The 21,983-nt window shown below is 45.9% G+C and overlaps 1 protein-coding gene across 6 annotated transcripts in view; it reads left to right on the top strand.

Annotated features, from left to right (window-relative positions):
• The window catches only part of CDKAL1 (CDK5 regulatory subunit associated protein 1 like 1), a 646,364-nt gene that overhangs the window by 511,176 nt on the left and 113,205 nt on the right, over nt 1–21,983 (top strand). For all 6 annotated transcript variants that reach the window (XM_029944073.1, XM_029944074.1, XM_029944076.1 and 3 more), the window contains one exon: nt 10,010–10,072. In XM_029944073.1, coding sequence (XP_029799933.1) covers nt 10,010–10,072 — 63 coding nt within the window. The remainder of the gene's footprint in view (nt 1–10,009; nt 10,073–21,983) is intronic.

The following is a 21,983-nucleotide window of genomic DNA, read 5'->3' as shown; positions in this document are numbered from 1 at the left end:
CGGGTTCTGCTGTTCTCATGTCCTCTGAGACAGGCCTTCACTGTGCCCTCCCCTGTGGGGACTCCAAAAACCAAAGAACCCGAAACCCTCCTTGAATTGGCTGTAACCAGACGCAGAGAAGGAAATTCAAGAGTCTAGTCAAAGACGGCACTAGGGTCATCTCTGCTACCTTCCAGATGGTACTAGAAAGTAAGAGGTGAGGAGTGTGTATTGACTCAGAGCAGCCTGTTTTTCTTTATTTTCCCTCCCCTCCTCACTGTAACCATTCCTCATAGAACAAAAAGTATGACATACGTGCCTTATGAAGGAAAAGCAGATGAGATTTCGAAGAGTTTGTTTTCCTGGGTATTTGGGGTGTCTTTGATCACCAGACGTATTTCACATCACTGATTTTTTCTTTTAACTAATTTTGAAATTCGTTACTTTAGATTCCAGGGGCCTGTTCTTTCTTCTAAGTCATCTTGAATGATTATTATCCGAGGGACTCCATCCAAATATGTCCAGTATAAAAAGTGAGCTTGTGATTGAGTCCTGATAACGTCAAGTGCTTTTAATTAAGCTTCTGATGTTTTATACATTGATAACAAAATAAAGGTTCAGGTTTATTAAATTAGCTTTCCATTCATTTTCAGAAGCACTCACCAAGTAGGGAACTAGATATATAGCAGCAGTCTATTCCGTGCAGCGGAGCCTCGATGTGCCCCTGAGGAATTCCCGAATAGAGTTCATTCTTGAGTCAAGGAAGAGACTGGGAAATAAGGCAAAGCTGCAGGCGTAACACGGAGATTAAGAATGAAAATGCTGGTTAGAATTCACAACCCAGAATGGCAAAGCTGAAGGCCAGCGGGGAACCCACCCAGAAGACAGAGCCGACAGCCAGGAGAGACCTTGGGGACCGTGTTGGCTGGCGGTCCTCAACTTTGGCTGCCCGTTAGAAAACCTGAAAGCTTTTAAATAATACCTCACCTGGATCGCACCCTGCAGTTTAGCTCAGTGCCCCTGGGGATGTGGACCGGAGCCCTGGCATATTTTTAAGGTTCCATATTGGTTCCAACCTGCAGCCAGAGTTGAGACCCACTGTTCCTCACGTCACATAGGAAGTCCAGAGCAGAGGGCTGTGATTTGCTGGGATATTAACTTCCACCATTTCCTTTCATCTTCTTGCCTCCTTTACTGTGTATGCTCCCTTGGTGACCACATTCCCTCTCCTGTTTCATCACATTGTACCAGTGGGCCCATGACTCCAGCTCCATGGCCCCCATCTCTGCACCAGCACTGTACCCTTACATTTCACCCCCTCCCCCATTATCTCCCTGAATGGATCACTGCCAGCTGCTCAAATGCATTCTGTTCAAATCTGATTGCCCCCTTGCTCAACACACACAGACACAAGCCCTCCTAAAAAACTTACTTTTTGCCTGGATTCCTTGTATCAGTGCTGGGCGCCTCTCTTCCCGTGTTGTCTGAGCCTGAAATCTTAGAACCACCGCAGTCCTTCCCTCTCTTACCTACTCAGTGACCTCCTCTCCTAACCAATCACCAAGAGCTCTGGGGCCTGTGTCCTCACTCTTCCTCCATCCGTCCCACCTCGTGCCCTGCCCTTGCTGAGCCCGGGAGGGGGTGTTGTCCTCTCCTCTGAACCATTGCCACGTCCTCTCCTGCCACCTCCAGCCTCTAGCCTGGCACCCCTGCTCCATCTCTCCCACCGGGAGGAAGCCCCTTCCGAGACACAAATGGGACCATTTGCAACACTGAGTGCCCTTAGCATCTAGCCTCTCTGATTCGAAGGCACCGCTTCCTTTCCTTTCTCTTCTCCGGGCACCTGCACCCAGCCTACTTTCTTACAGATCATAAATGGCATAATCTATTTATAGACTCAGTTCCTTTATTTCTACCTTTTTCAGAACCTCAGCTCTCCAGGAAGCTATCATCTTTTCCCTCTTCCACCAGCTGCTGGCATATTGTGGACTTGAGTTTAATAAGCCCAGCACTGCCCGCACCCTGCGGACTAGGCCTGCCCCTGCAGGAAGTGTAGGGGAAGGTCCCAAAGCAGCCAGGAGACGTACTGCACAGTTGTGGTTGTTAGCACTGCACTTACCGCTTAGCGCTATGTCAGACCACAGTCGTGGTTGTTAGTACCTTCACTTACCTCTTAGCTTTGTCTGGCTGCTTCATTTCCTATCCCTGACGTTCGTGTCCTGGGCATCTTGCTAAGCCCTGTCCTCACATAATTCTCCTAGTTCCTGGCAAGTTTCACCAAGAACCCCTTCGACCCTCAGCCATTTGTTTTTAATCTTGCACATCTTGGCTGGTTTGTTGGTCCTTTTGCCCTGGGGTGTGGTTCTCTGCCTTCCCTACTGCATGCCTGTCCCTGGCGGGCACTGACTGACCAGTCCCTGGCCCCTGGCTTTCATTACCTAGAATTTGGACTCCAGACTCTTTGGGAATTTATTTAGCACCTAATGCTCCCAGACCCAGGCACTGTCATGGCCTTGGGCGCCTGCAGGACACAAAGGTCAGGCAGGACCTGATGAGTTGTCCTGGCCACTTCTCTTCTGCTGCCCCTTGCCAGTCGATGGCTTAACCACTTCTCAGGCTCTCTGTCAACAGGGGGACATGAAAAAATAAGTGGCTTCAAACTCTCCTTTCTTACCATATCAGTTATACTTTGGTTTTGAACCTGTTTTAGTGGGTTGCCATAGAGTTTGCAGTACACAGTTACAAACAATCCAAGCCCCCCCCAAAAAACCCACATCCATGTCTCATGATACCACTCCAGGGGAGTGTGAGTACCTTATAATAATAACACAGTCCTCTTGATTTCTTCCTGTCACGCCTTGGGTCATTGTCATTCACTTCACGTACTCAGAAGCGTGCAAGATCAAGTACGTTGTCACTATGACCTCTGTCATCTTCCTTCTCTCTGAAGAACTGCTTGTAAGGTTTCTTGCAAACAAGATCTACTGGCAACAAATTCCCTCAGTCATTTTTTGTCTGAGGAGGTTTTTATTTATTCATCTTTGAGGGATAATTTTGCAGGGTACAGAATTCTCAGTTGGTGCTTTTTTCTTCTCAGCACTTCGACTACTTCTCTCTTTTTGCCTGTGTGGTTTCTGAGATGTTAGATGCAGTTCTCATCTTTGCTCTTCTATGGATAAAAATTTCCTCCCCCCATCCATAGCTTCTTTCAGGAATTTATCTTTGATTTACTATAATTTGAAAATTATAACATGGGTGCTGGGTGGCTCAGTCGGTTCAGTGGCCGACTTTGTCTCAGGTCATGATCTCATGGTCTGTGAGTTCGAGCCCTGCATCAGGCTCTGTGCTGACAGCTCAGAGCCTGGAGCTGCTTCAGATTCTGTGTCTCCCTCTCTCTCTGCCCCTCTCCTGCTCATGCTCTGTCTCTGTCTTTCAAAAATAAGTGTGTGTGTGTGTGTGTGTGTGTGTGTGTGTGTGTGTGTGTCTATCCCAAAAGAATAGGTTTCCTTGGCATTTGTCCTGCTTGTGTTGTCTGAACTTTCTAGATCTATGGGTTGGTGTCTGACATTAATTTGGGGAAATTCTCAGGCATTATGGTTTCAAATATTTGTGTTCTTTCTCTCTTTCTTTTCCTTCTTATGTCCCCACATGTTACACCTTTTGTAGCTGCCCATAGTCCTTGTATATTCAGGTATTTTTTTGAAGTTTATTTATTTATTTTGAGAGAGAGAGAAAACACGAGTCGGGGAGGGGCAGATAGAGAGAATCCCAGGCAGGCTCCACGCTGTCAGTACAGAGCCTGATGTGGGGCTGGAACCTATAAACCGAGAGACCAGGAGCCAAGATTAAGAGTCAGACACTTAACCGACTGAGGCACTCTGGTGCCCATGGATATTCCTTTTTTTTTCCCTTCAATTTTTGTTCTCTTTTCTTTTTGGTTTTTGAGAAATCTGTTGATATGCCCTGAACTCAGAGATTCCTACTTCAAGCCATGTCCAGTCTACTGATGAGCCTGTCAAAGGCATTCTTCATTTCTGTTAAGTGTTTATCTTTAGCATTTGGTGGGGGTCAGGAGGAAGTTTGGGGGAGGCTCTGAGATTTCCATCTCTCTGTTTGCATTCTTCCCCTGTTCTTGCAATACTGTCTATGTCAGCCATTAGAACCTTCCACATATTTTAAATTCCCAGTCTGAGAACTCCAGCATGCTGCCATGTCTACTTCTCAAGCTTGATCTTTGTCTTCAGATTGTGTTTTTTGTCTTTTGGTACGTCTTGTGATTTTTCTCCATAGCCGGATGTAATGTGCTGAGCAAAAGGAACTGCCGTAAACAGGCCCTTAGTCACGTGGTGTTGAGCTGTGAGGACAGGGCAAGCATTCCAGAGTCCAGTGACTAGAGCTCAGGCTCTGAGTGTCTCTGTGCCCCTGGACTGCAAACACGTCTTCTCAGTGTTTTCCCTCCCTCCGTGGGTGGAACAGGATGGCAAAGGGGGCTGAAGTTGGGTATTTCCCTTCTCGGGGTAGCGAGGCTCAGGTTAGGCCCTGGGTAGCTGGTTTCCCCTGAGGGCAGGCCTTGTGAAGAACTGAGTGTTCTGGCTGGCTTCAGAGTGTGGCTCTGTCCCCTCCCCATGCCAGAAACCACAGGGGACTTTCTCCCATATTTACCGTGGGACCAGGTTGAGCTCCTGGAGGTGAATCTCACAGTGTTGTGGACCAGCCACTCCCACCCTGTGAGTGGATCGTTCTGAAGCTCCTAAAGGCGTTATCTGCCCTGAGCCTCCTGCAGTCTGTCAACCACCCTCCGGTTTTCCTTCTCGGAGCCCGTTCCTGAGGCAGCTTCACGCTCCAGGAAGCCACGTCGCCCATATTGGCTTCCTGGTCCCTCCCAGTTCTGGGGGTAACACCGTTTTCTGGTTTTCCCTCCCTGATGCATCCAAAAAGAGTGGTTGATTTTTCAGTCTGTTCAAGCTTGTTACTTGCCAGGAGGCCGGTGACTTTCCAAGCTCCTTACATGCAGAAAAGGGAGACAGGAAGTTAGTACATTGAAACTCAAACCTGCTCTTTCGGCTTCTTATCAAGAGATTTATTGAGACATTTATACTGTTATCTGCAAGTAGATGGTGAGCACAGAAAACATGGACTTCATGTGGGGAGCCCAGGAGAAGTTGAACTGGAGGATATTGGTACAGTTCACTTGGCTCTGTAACCTCCCCTTCAAAGTACAGATTCTCCCGTGTGGCACTTCTTTCACATCTGACTCCTGTGTCCCCTTGATAAAAATGGAAAGGATTACACTGTCTGAAAACCTGAACTGTTAAAAAAAAGTTGCTCTATTGGGGCTTTTAGTTTGGTTTGGTTCTGTTCGAAAAGGGGTTTAAACTTGGACATGAAAGGAGTCATCGGTGTTTTCTGTTCTTGGAGAGTAAGATATAAAGCAGTTTAGGAAATACCTACAGGATGGAGGTTCTCAGAAATCTACACGTTTGACCACAGTCTCTAACTGCCTTGAACCCAGCTACCTACGCAGCCTGTGGGGCTCGGCACACAGTGCCTCCGTCAGCTCCTTCTCACCGCTGCGGCCTGGACCCCGGGGCTTGGGATGCAGGTGACTGGAAGGTTCCTCACACAGTTGACAGAGTTGATGGCCACCCCCGTTCCCAGCGCATCACACACCTTGTTCGACATGTTTACTCTTTAAACACCCTGGAGAATTAACAGGTGCTCGCATGACTGCGATGTTTGTTTTAACAGGCTAAAAAGTGGGAGGTAGTTTAGACCCACACGATGATGCAATAGGAAAGTATCTAATTATTCCATTTTTGGCTCAGCGTTCAGTTTCAGTTAAAACTGGCGATAGCAAGGCTCAACAAGTTCTGTAGCCTCAGACCCATAGCATTGCTGCCTGTGAGAAACGGGCGCGCACGCGTCAGCCACCTGTGCATGAGGTGTTCCACGTGGCCTTAGCACTAGAATGTAGTAAAGGCCCTCGGAGTTACTGTGATGAGCAGGTACAGTGTGGATGCAGAAGCCTCTGAAAACCCCGTATCTGTTTCCACATACTCAGCGAGCCAGCTGGGACTACTGTGTCTGCACATAGACTGTTGACAAGTAAGATCCTGAGAACAAGACGGCATGGTTCCTGGGCTGCGGTGTCGCCCGTATAGGTTACGATTCAGCCCTGGACTGTCGGCATCCAGTGGAAGGGGCAAGAATTCTTGTTTGTTTGGGGTCCGGGGACTACTGCCAGAAGTAGACGTGGTCCAAGACCGGGATTCGAGATCTGGGATGGCTATTTCTGTAAACGGCCAGATAGTAAATACTTGAGGACTGATGGGCCGTGTGATCTCCGTTGTAACCACTCAGCTCCTCTCCGGCAGCACAGAAGTGGTCACAGATGATACATGAACAGGAGCGTGCGGCTGCGGCTCGGTAAACTTTTGCTTACAAACCCAGGTGGTGGGCTGGCTTGACCCCCTGTCCTGGATCCCAGAACGTACACCGCTGGTTATGTGATTCTGACCTCACAGCAGTAGTTTTCAGTTCACTGAACTAATACGTATAACTTTCAGTGTTCATAGCCAAGACTTCACTGTATTTGCGTATAATAAATTTGTTTTCAGAAAGAAGAGAATTTTTCCTCGCTGGCTGCTTTGAGTGCTAATCTGAAATGTTATTTCCTTGTCATTTATACCCCTCTCCCTTCCCAGAATAATTTGAGGTAAAAGGCATGTATAGATTTTAGCTGTCAAAATAGAGATATAAAACCAAAACCACATGAAAAGGTCACACAGAACAACCTCTGAATATTCCATTCCCATCAGCCAACCCAAGCTGGTGGCTCAGCCAATTCGGGGCTGAACAGTCTTCGGACACCTCCTAAATTGAATGCTGATATGCTCCATATTTTATCTTTTCTAGCATCATTTCCTTTCTGGAAAAAAAAAAAAATGTCGCACCATGTTTTATGGTGAGTCTTCTACCAAAGCAGATGTTATCATCCGTCATGTTTTTTCTGATTGAAGCATCAGCCCAGAACTTTTACACAACTGAGCAGTACATGGAAAGGATGGAGAAAATTAGAAGCTAATGAAAACCGCGGTGGGCAGCTACCTGCTCAGTGCGGATTTCAGGGTCTCCCAGAGCCCAGGGACTATTTCCAGCGAGAGGCTCATCCCTGCTCCCCACGGGAAAGGAGTGTTAAATTACTTCAGAGTTTCGTGGCTGGAGGCCCACTTGAGAGGTGGATGGGGGAGGTGGGGGTTTGCGCTGGCAGCAGGTAGGGGTGACTTTTAGTGGGTGTCAGGGTGTGGACACAAAGCCGAATGCCTTGAAGGGCTGACAGGTGGGACTGTGACTCCAAAGACAGCGCTGAACGAGGAATACCGGTCTGTCGGAGGAGGAGCGCGTACAAATGACTTAATACACGATCCTAGTCACAGCAGATTGGACTCCTTAGCCAAGTGGCGGCAGAGGGTCATGTACAACCCAGGCCAGAGGGCCGCTTACCTCACTGCAGGTGGGACCGACATGCTCACGCAGACTCTGGAGTTGAAAGGAAGGAAATAGGGAAGTGTTTCCCTAGGAAACATGGACACCAGGCAAGGACTCATTCAAAGTGAGGTCAGAAGCAGCCAGGTGGTTGGATTAACAACAGCAGAGGGGAGCCACAGCAGGGTGGGGGCTGTATCAACGACAGACCACGCTAGTGCCAGGAGTGTAAGACACGGCAGGGGGCTAACTGTGGAGAACACGAGATAACCATAAGAAATAAATTGTTAATTTCTTTAATGTTTACTTATTTTTGAGAGACAGTGTGAGCAAGGGAGGGGCAGAGAGAGACAGAGACACACACACAGAATCGGAAGCAGGCTCCAGGCTCTGAACTGTCAGCACAGAGCCCGACACAGGGCTCCAACCACAACCCTGAGAGCATGACCTGAGCGGAAGTAAGATGCTTGACCGACTGAGCCACCCAGGTGTTCCAAAGAAAATAAATTCTATAATTGGCATCTGAGAAGATGTTTGACATCCGTGTTAAAGACATTTAATCTGCTCCGTAAATTGAGGATGTTCTGACCCTTAAATGAAAGAGATAAATCAACAGTTTCCAACTTTTGAGACACCTGGGTAGCTGGGTTGGTTAAGTGTTTGACTCTTGATTTCGGCTCAGGTCGTGATCCCACGGTCATTGGATCAGGCCCAAAGTTGGGCTCTGTTCTGACAGCACATGGAGCCTGCTTGGGATTCTCTCTCTCCCTCTCTCTGCTTCTCCCCAGCTCCCATTCTCTCCCCCCCCAAATACATAAATAAACTTACGAATTCACAACTTGCCCTGCAATCCCTTCTCGCTCACTCTCAGTAGGAAGGCAGTCGGGGTAGGGCTTGGCCTCAGCCACCAGGGTAACTTTGACTCTGTATCTGCTCTTCTGTGGTTTATCTTTTTTTGTTTTTAATGCACACTGTCAAACTGGCAAAGATGTTTGTGTAAAGATGATCGTTTTATTAAAAAACTGAAATGAATTACAGAAAAAAGTTCAGCCTTCAGAAGGTTTTGGATTTCAGCACCCCGTTTAAGGGATTGCAGATCTGGTTATACATGTCTTTTAAGCTTGGCAAGGATAAGTTGTGAAGTAGAAAAAGTAAATTTTAGGGCAGTGTGTACAGAATGATCTCCTTCTTTTTAAAAATTTTTTTATTGTTTGTTTTTGAGAGAGAGAGATGGACAGACAGCATAAGTTGGGAGGGGCGGAGAAAGAAGGAGACACAATCTGAAGCAGGCAGTGCAGAGCCTGACGTGGGGCTTGAACCCACCAACGGTGAGATCATGACCTGAGCCAAAGCTGGACACTTAACCAACTAAGTCATTCTGGTGCCCCTAATTTTTTTTATAATGTTTATTTATTTTTGAGAGTGAGCGACACCGAGCACGAGTAGGGGAGGGGCCGAGAGAGGGAGACACAGAATCCCAAGCAGGCTCCAGGCTCTGAGCTTCGACTGTCAGCAGAGAGCCCAACACCGGGCTCAAACCCACATACTGAGATCATAACCTGAGCCAAAGTCGGACGCTTAACTGAATGAGCCACCCAGGCGCCCTTGATCCCCTTTTTTGAAAGTAATAGTTGTCTATGAAAATATATGCGCAGAAGATCTAGAACCATATACAATCTTGTCCCGGGTGGTTATGGTGGGTGGACAGATCGCAGCGTGCGAGAAGACTAGCTGCTTCCTCCAGTCTGCAGTGATGAGAGCACCCACTGTCTCTCCAGTCACCACACGGGGGGCAGGAGGGAGAGCTGAGTCTCAAGTAGGGGTTCAGCTTGAGAAAACATATCACTAGAAGGTAAAGAGGCTGTCTTTTCATAACGATCTGTGAGCCTCGTGTCATCGGGTGGATACATACAGTATACGCCTGTCTGACTCCCGTATGTTCGTTTATTCGTTGATTTCGCAAACGCGCGTTGAGGGCTCACCGCGCGAGAACCCGGGCAGGGCACCTGGGCCACGACAGTGACAGAACAGAGGTGGCCTCCAGCAGACAGCAGAGGCTGAGGCAGGCAAACCCAAGTGTGACTAGGACGCCAGACGAAGGGACTTGGTTCAAAAGGACGCCTAGCAGTGCCCAGTTCCGAGTAACAGCAGTTGGTGTAACCGTGAGATCGCGAGTCGTCGAATGTGTTCGCGTTTTCTTTCTCTTCAGTTTCTTCTTCATTTTGGTTTCTGAGTTGTGTGTTTAAAAATCGAGATTTCTCTGAGGATGATTGGTGTTTCAACCAGGAAACCTCTAGGCAAAGCTTGCCCACCTGGTCTGTGACAACCACACACGTAACCCTCAAGTGGCTTTCGTTTCCAATTGCATCTCCGCGGCCCACGTTGGCACTGTGGCCCCTCGGTTTGCATGGGGACGAGTCTAAACAATATGTTAACGCAGGTAGGTATGTAGACAGACAGACATAGGTAGGTCTGCATATAGATACATATGTGCGTATGTATTCTTGCTACCTGTCCACTCAGATGTTTGTGTTTTCTTCCACAGAAAAAGCAAAGAACAAGAGATCTTTCTCGGGTGTTCCATTCTTACAATCCGTATGATCACAAGGTAAGAGAAGCATGTTATTCATGTATCAGATAGACATCTTTCCGAACACAGAGCTGAAGTCGCACCAGTGTGCAGCGATTTGGAAGTAGACTTCCATTTTAATTTGTCAACTCTTTATCTCGTCTAAAGCCATCAGAAAAATCTTTATTTCTGAACTAATAGAATTCTGTTCTGTTCACATTAAAATGCAGTTACCTGTTGTCCCTGAAATCTCAATGTCAATGGAAAGATCTGGGGGTTTTATTTATTTAGTTTGGTTTTTTTCCCCTTCCAAACACTGAAGTGATGCACTTGACTTTTGAATTGGTAAAGATCGTCGTAATAGTAACTGCCAACTCTTGGTTTTCCATTGCTCCTGGCAGAAAGTTATTTTTTTCTAAGTAAAATCCCCAACAAGGAGCAGCGTGTCGCATAGTCTCTGAAACACCCACTGCCAAAAGGTTTGGCTTCTCGAAGCCCGAACAGCGTCACGCCCCCTCCATGTTCGTCCCCCAGCCTTATAGACTCATGGCCAATCTTGCGTCATTTATATCCCACGCTCTCCACTCCCCGTATTTGAAGAATTCCCAAACATCTTGTTACTTTGACTTACAAGCATTTCACCATATATTCGTAAAAGATGAGGGCTCTTTAAAAAAGGAAAAAAAACACTTTTAACTGTTTCTAAAGAAAATGCTCCACACCACATCATCACGGGAAAATACATTACAAGATTTCTGAGACTTGTGCACAACTTCTATATCACGTAAGGTTCCAGTAAATCTGTTAATTCGAGGTGATTTCAGAAGCGAACAGAAAATTTGCACAGTTGAAATGCTAATATAAACTTAAATCTTTATCTATGAATTTACAAGGAGACATGTGGTGGGGATTTTTTAACTAGCCAAAATAAGTAGTGTGAAAACTATTTTCCTCAGTTGAGAATACGGGAGACGTCTGGATTCAGGAGGAAAAAATTGTGCCAGTTGTTCATAGAAGTTGAAGGATTTTCAGGAGCTTCTCGTGTTTCTATAGTGACCAGTCGACTCTAAGCACCAACAGTTTGGGAAGGAGGTGTTTCTCCTTCGTGTGACCATGGCAATATACAGTACTAAAAATTGTATCATTTCAAGTTACATTTTTCAAGTTAAACCAATCGCTTTGCAGAATGCGGCAATTTGTTTGAAAGAGACGGAGGGAGCCTGGAGTGCCTGACCATGAGAAGGGAAGGTGCAGGCTGATAAGTAATATGCCAGCCAGCGGAACCAGATTCCTGATGGGAAAGTTGCTTTTTTTTTTTTTTTTTTGAGATGAAGCCATTTAATTAACATAAATGCAGCAGTGGCTGAAGTTAACATTTAAGAACAACAAAAGGCTGTGACAAATCAAAGGTTTTGCCTGACTTGCCTGAATTTTGCCCACTTCTAACATTTTTTAATTCACAGTGAAGGGAAATTCCATTATTCTTTTATTAGAGCTCTTAATGGAACTTTGCCATTTGCAGCCTCCACCGGCTTCCTCCTCATATCCTTTGTGGCATTGTATCAAAGTCACCTCAGATTATTTTGGCTTCCCTTGTGAAGACTTCATTCCTCTACAAATTAGTCACTGGGCGATGAGGACTTGAATATAAATGCTAGATGGAGTTCCTTTTGATCTTTGCTTTAAGATCGGTAATAAATTATTGTAAGGAGTTAGACCGCTTGATGAGTGATTTTTGAAGTTGCAAAGGTTTGGCCTCTTGGCATCCTGCTCGTTTCTGCATGTGCAGCGGCGGAAAAGGGGAAAGTTTCCAGGCGGCTCCTGCCCTACTCGCCACCGCCTTTTCTCTGGGCTCCATCCAGGACAAGTCCACCCGGGTCACTTTCAACCTGGTCTTCTGTTGGTCAGTGTTCACAAAGATCAGCGTCACAGGGGCTGGGGCACAGATGCCACTGCCTCAGGCTTAGAATGTACCTTTCCCCCCACAAGTAAAATACAAGGGAGTTGTCTCTCCAGTCAACTTGGTCATTTAAGTCCCCAATTATATCCAAATAAATTAGCTTTCTTAGCAGACAGGCTTGAGCTAAGAACGTTTTGTAAGATGTGGTTAAAGTTGACTTAAACGCCTTCTGCTCGGTGAGATTTCTGTAGTGATCTTTAGGTTAAATGCATACATACATTATAAATGAAAGCTTGTATAAAAATAAAATATACGCTGTCTGTGATTGACTTTAAAAAAAAGGTGGCAAGGCAGGGGGTGGGTAGGGAGGCTACAGTAAGATTGGCCACGTGTTGATGATGATTGAAACTGAATGGTGAGTTTATGGGGATTTATCATGCTATTCTGTGTATATATGTATATATATATATATATATTTTTTTTTCTACATGGCTGAAATTTTCCTGGGAGTGAATTTTGTGGTATTCCTTTCCTCACTAGCTAAATTCCTTTTATTGTTAATTTTTCCCTTGACGTAAATTTATACCAAAGAGGGAACACTCAGCATTTCAGTGGGTTCATTATGCTGCGTACACTCAGCAGCGCAGCTCCCGTTCTAAAGTTGGCAGGGCTTCCTGGGGCTTCATCCCAAATTACAGCAGGTCACCAAAATGATAGCCTTGCCTGCTAGAAACTGTTAAAACAGTTGTAATTACAAAGGGTGGTAAGTACAACCGTGTTCTGTTCTCAGTGAGTCAGTTACATTTGCTCGGCCCTCCTCCCCCGCCCTCCTCAACCCAACCGAGATTGCCCTTCCCTGACCCCAGACACCGGAAAGTCACCGGGTTAAGCAACCGTGTTGTTTGAGTGAGGCCAGGTGCTGTTCTTAATCATACTCTGAAGCCATTGTTTAGGTTGTAAATGGTCAGTTGGTTTTCTCTTAAATGCTGTTGCAGAAAGCAAATAAACCTTAGAGCAAAATGTGCACTCAGATGAGTCTTAAGGTAAATACCTGATTTATTTTTTACACTCTCAAGACAAATTTGGCTGGAGACTGGAAGAAGTTCATACTTCTGGCTCCATATCCATTTTTTAAAACTGTTTTTAGTTCTTCTAATACAGACATATAAAGAGGCTTAACCAAAGCTAATTCCCATTTATCTGTCCGAATAAAAGAAAACATTGGAAAAGAGAGTCTAAAGCGGCCGGCAATCTGATTGCATTTTGTGCATTGGAGGCTGTCCTCAGTTATTTTAATAAACACATAATAAACGTAGCTTGTAATTTCTGAAAACACATCGTCGTACTGCTTCCCAGGCCTTCCAGGTCACCGGAGTTGAATTTTTTCTTTGGATAAGTTATGGATAAGTAGAGTAGGCTGTAATTAGACCACTTTTCATTAAAACTGCATAGTCGCTTTCTGTCTTTGCCCCGAAAAAAGTATTGCCATGCATATAAAAGATGTCTGCCTGTCTGTCTCTCTTCCGTTTTTCCTTTCTTGTTGGATTTTATCAGAGTTATGTATTCTGGGGCGTTGGGGGGAGCAGGGTGGGATGTCTAAGTTTATTAGCTAAACACAGATGTTGATAAATTGCTAATCTAAAAAGCTATTACGAAATATGAAAAGGCATGGAAGGAAAAAGTACAAAATTCTGTTTAAGTCTGTATGGTTTCAACACCTGCATAGTTGAGTAAGTTCCTAAACACAGTTAATCTGCATATGTTAATATATACTCCACCGTTACAGTGAGTCTTTCCCAGGTTACATAGTGTCTGTATTTTGTGAGGTGGGCATCTCATGTTCTTTTAGTGACGATAAGTATTTTAATACTTTTCTACAATTGTAGACATGAATGAATAGGCAAAGATGAGAAGAAACATTATTAGAAAGCTATGTTGGTGGAATAAGCTTTTGTTTTTTCTTTCTTTTCTTTTTTGGGGACTCGTGTTATTTCTACAGACACAGATGTGTATCGGTTTAACCGTAAACAAATTCATATGTGCCCGCACAATGGCCGTGTAAGTGTACGCGTGATGACTTAGCGTCTGAGTAGACGGAAAACAAACGTTCTTCAGCCAGAGGCCTTTTGTGCAGGCTTCTCTGCTCTGTAAACCCAGCTCAGAATCTGCAGGGTCCGCCAACTGGGGCGGTCGAAATCCATGTCTAATTCTCTCTCCTCACCTCATTACTTCTTCAGTTTCCCCCACCTCACCGCCCATCCACACACGGTCCACTTTTGAAAAGAGTATTTCTAACAAATATAGATGTCTGGTTTCCCAAATCAGAGTCAGCCCAGCAGCAGTTACAAAGAGGGTGGTTATTGCTGCAAGAAGCCAGAGCTCCCCTAAAACGGGCGGCATGCTGGAAACGAAGGCCAGGACAAGGCCATAAAGACGCCAAGTCATTAACGAAGCGACTCTAAAAAGTGCAGCTGCCCAGGTCCATGTAAGTTGGACCCAAACACCCAAAGATCCCACATGTTTTAAGGGTCCCAAAGTTAAATGATTAGGTCTAACATACATCAAGAAGCAGATGTTTTAGAATAGTGGAGATGCGTGTAGTCTATTTTTAGAAACTGATATTTTAAGGGTAAATATTACTTATCTTGAAAACTCTTTGACATAGCTGGTCTCTAAAGGTTGGGCAAATGAAGCATTACTACAGAAAGTGCTTTAACAACAGAGAAATAATAAAAGACCGATTAAACGTGTGTTGGTAATTGGGTGAAGGACCAAAAAAGTGTGTCGTGGACGGGAAAAATGAGGGCAGAATTCATATTCCTCCAATTACTTATTTATATAATTAGATACTGTAAAAGTATTAAAGCGTAAGATATTTTTATCTTAATGATCATGCTAGGCATAACTTGGGTAAAATACTTGTAACGTATCAGCACAATGCGTTTTTAAGTGCAACATTAAATATACCCCCCAAAAAATGCCGATATGTATTTGCAACCCCCCGCTTCCTAAGAATGCCTTGGGAACCACTATTAATACGAAGACATCTGGGAATTCATGCCTCCTAGTGTGCAGTGAAGTAGTAGTTCATGCAAAGTGTGAAGTGCTGTCCGCGGCTTCATGTGGACAGAAGCCTACAGCAAAAGTGTATTTTCAAAGTCTTGCGAGCGAGAAAACATCTTGGGTTAAACGACCATCCTCTCTTCCCTAAGAGACTCTTAGTTTCTGTGACGCCAAGTTTTTGTAAATACACATAACCTACCTGAAACCAAAGGGGGGTTTCGTTCTAGAAATGCCGTGTTGACGGCCATTTCTCCAGTCATCAGGTTTGTCTAGTGGTTTCAGGTCACAACGGTCACCGTCCCCAGCCCTTTGTGTCGGAGGAATTGCGGCCATCTGACTCAGTCCCGAGGCAGCTACGGGACTGTCAAGGCCTCATCATCCCGTGCGCTCTGAGTAACATAATGTGGCAACAGAGTTCTTTTGAGTGCTTTTTCCAGAGAGGGAGATGTGGGCTTGGATGATTGCCTGCTGGCCCTGTTGAGCTTTGAGCTATCTGCTGTCTGGAAATAGCATATTCAGTTTTTAATGGATACGGCACTCTACGATAGCCAGATTTTCATGGCACACGCGGATGAAGAAACAAGTTATTGATTTGGCATGTTAATGCCATGCTGAAAACAGCTCTCCGCAGCAGACTGTCCAAAGCCATTTGCGCACTTCACTCTCTTCCCCGTCTTTGGCAAAGACTAAAAAATGTTGCAAAAGTAATCCGAGGGATGTTGCTAAATATCAGGAACAATTGGACACGTGTCTGATGGATTGGCTCGCCACATGCCACCCTAAGAGCACGCTCAGGTTCTGGCCTTGAAGCCCAGGGCGCGAGTCCTTCAGTGAACAGGGAAAATGTCTTCTTCAGCTTCAGGAACCCCGCTGCAAAGCCAGATGACCAACTCAGCCGCAAAATAGCGGACACAACTAGAGAGCTCTCTTGGTATAAAATCTGCGCTTCCATTTGTTAAAACATCTCTCCTCTCAAAGGGCTCGTGTCATTGTTACCAAAAACACAGAGTTCAGCTGCTTCTTTCATTTCAATGGTCCACGTTCCCGGCCACGCCGTCTCTTCCCCATCTGGGCCAACCTGACCCAAAAGCATCTTGCTTCTTTTTAACTCTCCCCAGCATGTGATTCGGGCCAAGGAACTCATCCTGTTTCCTCGAGCCTACCTTTGCCACTGTCCCTACGTGTTTCTTTTCCTCTTAAAATGACATTGATCTGAACATTAAACATTTATTTTACATGTTTGTGTTGTTCCTCCGACTGCAGGCATGGGTAGGATGGAAGTGTGTGTAAATGGCAGATTTTAATGCTGCTAAAGTGACAGAGGCAGCACCTGAGGGATATGAGGATTCTGCTTTGTCAGGCACCCTGGGCGTCGACAAAGAGAACGGAATCTCGGTGGACCTGGTGGTGGTGGTGTTGTGATTAGGATTAGGATTACTACTCAGCTATCTGGAGCACACTCTGTAACTGGCACTACCCTCACAGCTTTACACACACAGAACTCATTCCTCGTACCTTCTGATTTTCCTCTTTTACTGTTGGGGAAGCTGAGACATGGAGCGATTAAGTGACCGCACGAGGTCACATAGCCAGGAAGTTACAAAGCAGTGCAGCTCCAGGGTCCAGGCTCGTCACCCCTGGGCCACAAGTAGCTGAGAAGCCACAGTGTAAGAGGATGCTCTGACGAAAGGTGGGTTGCCAGCCCAAGCTCAAGGTCAGACCGGGCCTTCTTACCTGCCTCTCTCCCTGTTCCGAGTCTAAATTTAAGTAGGTCAACTCAAGGGGCGCCTGGGTGGCTCAGTCAGTTAAGTGTCCAACTCTCAATTTTGGCTCAGGTCGTGATTTCCTGGTTCATGAGATTGTGCCCTACTCCAGGCTTTGCACTGACCTCGTGGAACCTGCTTGGGATTCTCTCTCTCTCTCTCTCTCTCTCTCTCTCTCTCTCTGCCCCTCTGCTGCCTGCACTCTCTCTTTCTCAAAATAAAGAAATATCAACAAAAATATATTAAAAAATAAATAGGTAAACTCTATGTAGAAATAGAGGTGTGAGAAGGAATAAGAAAGAAGACAGAAGTAGGGGAAGAGCATTGAGGATTCCACTGAATGATTTCCTTGCAAAGCGGCCAAGATGTCCTAAAAACCCTCACCTTCACCTCCACATTCCTGATTAATGTACCATCAGCCTGGGCAAAGACATCTTGAATGAAGCTGGATGTGGGGGCTGCTGTCGTCGGTGACTAATAGGGCCCAGTGCTCCCTGCGCTCCATTTCTCATGGAGCCCTGTCCACCTTGCTTTTTTGCCTGCCTCCTCCCTACGGTCATGGGGGTGGGGCAGACTGGCCTCACAGGGCTTCTGGCCAACCACTTTGTAATTCTTTAGGACCAACAGGGCAGGAGGTGTCCATGCCAGAGAAAGAGGGCAAGTCAGAGTCTAAATCACTGAGAAAGGTCGAGGAGAAAGTCAGCTGAAATCATGACACATGGAAATAGGAAAATGGCAGCAAGACAGCTTAGAAGCAGGTAGAGTGTTGTCCTGTTCCTTTTATCAGGACACCAGCTGGCTTTCGTGACATCCTTTCATGGGCCCGTGGGGTCACGATGCAGAAAATGGAGTTTCCCGGATCCCGGGTTAAGACCATAGTATTTAGTCGATGGCTGTCCCCTCCGTCTCTGCACCCAGGCCCTCTCAGCAATGTTAGTAACGGGAAAGAGCAGCGTTCATAATGAAATCCTTTGCCAACATTCAGTACGAAAGCATTATTAGGGGCGCCTGGGGGGCTCAGTCAGTTAAGCATCCAGCTTTGGCTCAGGTCATGATCTCCCGGTTTATGGGTTCGAGCTCCACCTCGGGCTCTGTGCTGACCTGCTCAGAGCCTGGAACCTGCTTCAGATTCTATGTCTCCCTCTCTCTCTGACCCTCCCCTGATTACGCTGTCTCTGTCTCTCAAAAATAAAAATAAAAAACATTTCAAAAGAAGCATTAATAAGAAATAATCAAAAGATTTACATGGATATGTATTTTCAACTTATTTATACAACCTAAAAGTACCTCCTAAAACCTGGAAGTTTTTTACCGCCGTTGCTTGTACCCTGCCTCCCCGATATTTACCAGAATCAGGAAGAGTCCAGCACAAGGCAGAGAGGAAGTGTGCTGTCCCGGGGGCTGGAGCACGGACTTCATGCGCCTCCCACTGCACCCCCCCCGCCGCCGTCACCCCCTCTTGTCCTCTGTCATCAGTGTTTGCACCCTGCCCCGGCCGTGTTTTGTGTCCCATCACCGCTGTGCGCCATTGCTTCCCAACCTTCCCCACCCCCGCCGGCCACCACACCAGCCACCTCATACGTCAGGGCTCAGAATCAGCAAATGAAGTGCAGGACACCCAGTTAAATTTGAGTTTCAGATACACGGTGAGTTCTTTTTCTAATATAAATATGTCCCAGGAAATTTGTGGGACATATTTATACTTAAGATGTATTCATTTATCTGAAATGTACATGCAGCTAGGTACCCTGTTCTTATTTGGCAACCCAGGTAGCCTGTGTATGACATATTTCACTTTGGCAAATTGAGATAGAAAGGCGAAAAGAAAAGAAAATCTAAAATGGAATGAAATTTATTTATTTATTTATTTGTTTATTTTTTAACATTTATTTCCAAGAGGGAGAGACAGAGTGCAAGCGGGGGACAGGCAGAGAGAGGGAGACACAGAATTGGAAGCAGGCTCCAGGCCCTGAGCTGTCCGCACAGAGCCCAACACGGGGCCGAACTCATGAACTGCGAAATCATGACCTGAGCCGAAGTCGGACGTTCAGCCGACCGAGCCCCCAGGCGCCCCCAAAACAGGATGGGATGTAAACGAATTATCTGAAAACCTCCCCTGCGTGTAGTGCAGGACGTGGGATGTGTGTTCCTTTTCCTTGTCCATTCCTTATTGCACACCATGCCTGGTCCACTCTCAGAGGCCGACTCCTGCGTCAGGTAGAGTTTTGCCAACATTTACTATTTTGATTAAGAAGATAAAGCCCACCAGGGGCCCCTGGGTGGTGCGGTCCGTTAAGTATGTGACACTTGATATTGGCTCAGGTCATGATCTCACGGTTTGTGGATTTGAGCCCCCCGTCGGGCTCTGGGCTCATGGTGCAGAGCCTGCTTGGGATTCTGTCTTTCCTTCTCTCTGCTCCTCCCTTACCTGTGCTCTCTAACTCTCTCTCAAAATATAAATAAACTTACAAAATTAAAAAAAAAAGATAAAACCTACGGTGGGGGGAGGGCAATGGGGGAAAGGATGATGGGGATGAAGGGGGGCACTTGTGATGAGCATCAGGTGATGTATGGACATGTTGAATCACTATTTTGTACCCCTGAAACTAACATTACACTGTACGTTAAACTGGAATTTAAATAAAAACTTAAATTTAAAAAAAGATAAACAACTTACTCATTTGACCTTAGTTCTCTAAAAACTTGTAACAACATTTTAAACCTGGGAATTCTGGAAAATTCTGTGGAAGACACAAACAGAAGTTAAATTAAAAAGTGCCCATACCTTATTCTTAAAGAGTAAGAATGTTCTTTCCCTCCACCCCGAAAAGAACACTTTGTTTCCCAATAATACATTAAAAATTTTTTTAATCTTTTATTTATTTTTGAGAGAGAGAGAGACAGAGAGAGACAGAGCGTGAGCAGGGGAGGGGCAGAGAGAGAGAGAGTGAGATACAGAACCTGAAGCAGGCTCCAGGCTCTAAGCGGTCAGCATAGAGCCCGACATGGGGCTTGAACTCACAAACCTTGATATCATGACCTGAGCCGAAGTCAGGCGCTCAGCCGACTGAGCCACCCGGGCGCCCTCTGAGCAGTACATTTTATCATAAAATCTAATCAATGACTTCTTCGTAGCCAAAGTTATTTTTATTGAGATGCCCCGAGAGACATTAATGCTAGTGATGTTCATGGCATCTAGTGTAGACATTCACTAGAGAAACAGGCAAGCTGTTCCTTCCTTTTCTCCCTTCACCTCTGCTGCTCGAGATTTAAGCCTGTCGGGAGTCCTGTGATTGGTGGGCTGTGGGTTGATAGTGTTTCTGGAATGGGCTCCCCCCGGGCCTGGCCTGCGTCTTCCACAGCACATTATTTCAGTGTGGCTGCAAGGTCCCAGTGAGCGTGTGTCCCCTATGATTTCCAACCTGCAGTACAGATTCCGACTTGCACAATTTCCAGAATTCTACTGCCAAAGATTAGTGAAATGCAAGTATTTCCACGGGGCAGCAATTCACCCTCTCGGGGGTTTCGTGCCAGATTAAGGAGACAGGATTACAGTCGGGATCTGCAGTGCTTCCTCTGTGTGTACATTAACACTCTTCTCTTGAAGTTGGAAGACTAGAATGTTGGCATCTGGGGGGAAAAAATAAGATAACCAGCGTCTCCTAATGACTGTTAATATTTTCCATTATTCAGTACTACCTCTGGGTGCCTTTCAAAATTCCGGAGATATTTTAAATGCACACATGCCAAATAAAAATAAGAGTTTTAAAACCTCACGTTCTTTTTAATTCAGCTCCGTTCATATGTGGAACACACATGGGTACGAAAGGAGAGTATCCCACGTTTAATTACTGTCAGGACTAATAATCCAGCTGCTGTGCATAGAACAGCTCTCTCTGATTCGCTTCAGGATGTTTTTCTTTTGAAGGGGAATGATTTTTTTCATTTTTAGTGTTTAATATTTTTTGGAGATAGAGTGTGCACATGCTCTTACACACACGCGCACACACACACAAGCAGAGGAGGGGCAGAGAGAGGGAGAGAGAGAGGGAATCCCAAGCTCGCTCTGTGCCATCGACACAGGGCTGGACGGGGGGCTCACCACGCATGAACCATGAGGTCATGACCTGAGTCGAAACCAAGAGTCTGGACACTTAACCCACCGAGCCGCCCAGGCGCCTGAGAAGGGGATGATTTTAAAGCTGCTCATTTGACTTTACTTTTTACTATTTCTTATCAGCTCTTTCTTCCTCAGATTTAATTTAAAAATTCAAGTCGATGTATTTAGGGTTTTAAAGTGCCCGCGCCCTGCCCACTCCCCCTGCCTGAGGCGATGTGTCAGGCTCCGGGTTTTGGCAGTTGTCTCTCGTGCAAGTTCATTATCTTCCGATGTCCAGTTCCCTGTGCTCCTATTTTCTTACCATTCCACTTTTTCACTTCTCCACACAGTGTATTAGATATTCTTGCCTTTTGCCCTCCATTATGTTTCTGTTTGGGGGCATAATTCTTGGCCTCTGCAGCGTGATGCATTCTGGCACTTTCCTGCCCTTGGCGATGTGACACTGCAGCACGGGGGTCTGTCATCTCTTCGTGTCGCCCTCGACTGCAGGGCCGGGCAAGCCTTCCGAGCCCTTGTACCCCTGCCAGGCCCCTCCCCCTCCGCCTCATGGGTGCGGAAAAGGCTCCTTTGTCCTGCAGGATTCATCCTTCGAAACCCACTTCCATTTTACCTTCTTTGCATCTTTTCTGACACACACGGACAATTGTCGCCATGCTACCACTCTGACGTACATATGCCTTAATTGTTTGACTTGTCGTGCTCTTAGAATTCAATTCCATTCAGTAAACGGGAGGTTTTCCCTAGTGGGCAGACACAGTAATGGGGGTTAGATGCTGCTTATCCAGTGGGGAGTAGAGAGAAATGGTCACAAATATGACATTTCATTACTTTTCCCCGTTACATATTTATTATTGGCATGGCTCCTCCCCCCTACTACACTGGGACCGTCTTTGGGACAGGAATCAGGTCTTGTTGGGGTCCCCCCCCTGCAGAAAAGATTTTGAATTATGGACCAGAATTTAATATATTGCATATATGAAGTACGTATATGGTACTCTTCTTCTGATCTGCATATCTTACCAATACAAAGCACTTGTTCATCATCCCACAGAAAATACAGGGTTAAAACCAGTCTCTAAATTCCCAGTTTGATGCTCTGTCCAT

This window comes from Suricata suricatta, chromosome 7, assembly GCF_006229205.1.
Source record: "Suricata suricatta isolate VVHF042 chromosome 7, meerkat_22Aug2017_6uvM2_HiC, whole genome shotgun sequence".
Lineage (NCBI taxonomy): Eukaryota > Metazoa > Chordata > Mammalia > Carnivora > Herpestidae > Suricata > Suricata suricatta.
This window is presented reverse-complemented; position numbering and strand designations above follow the sequence as displayed.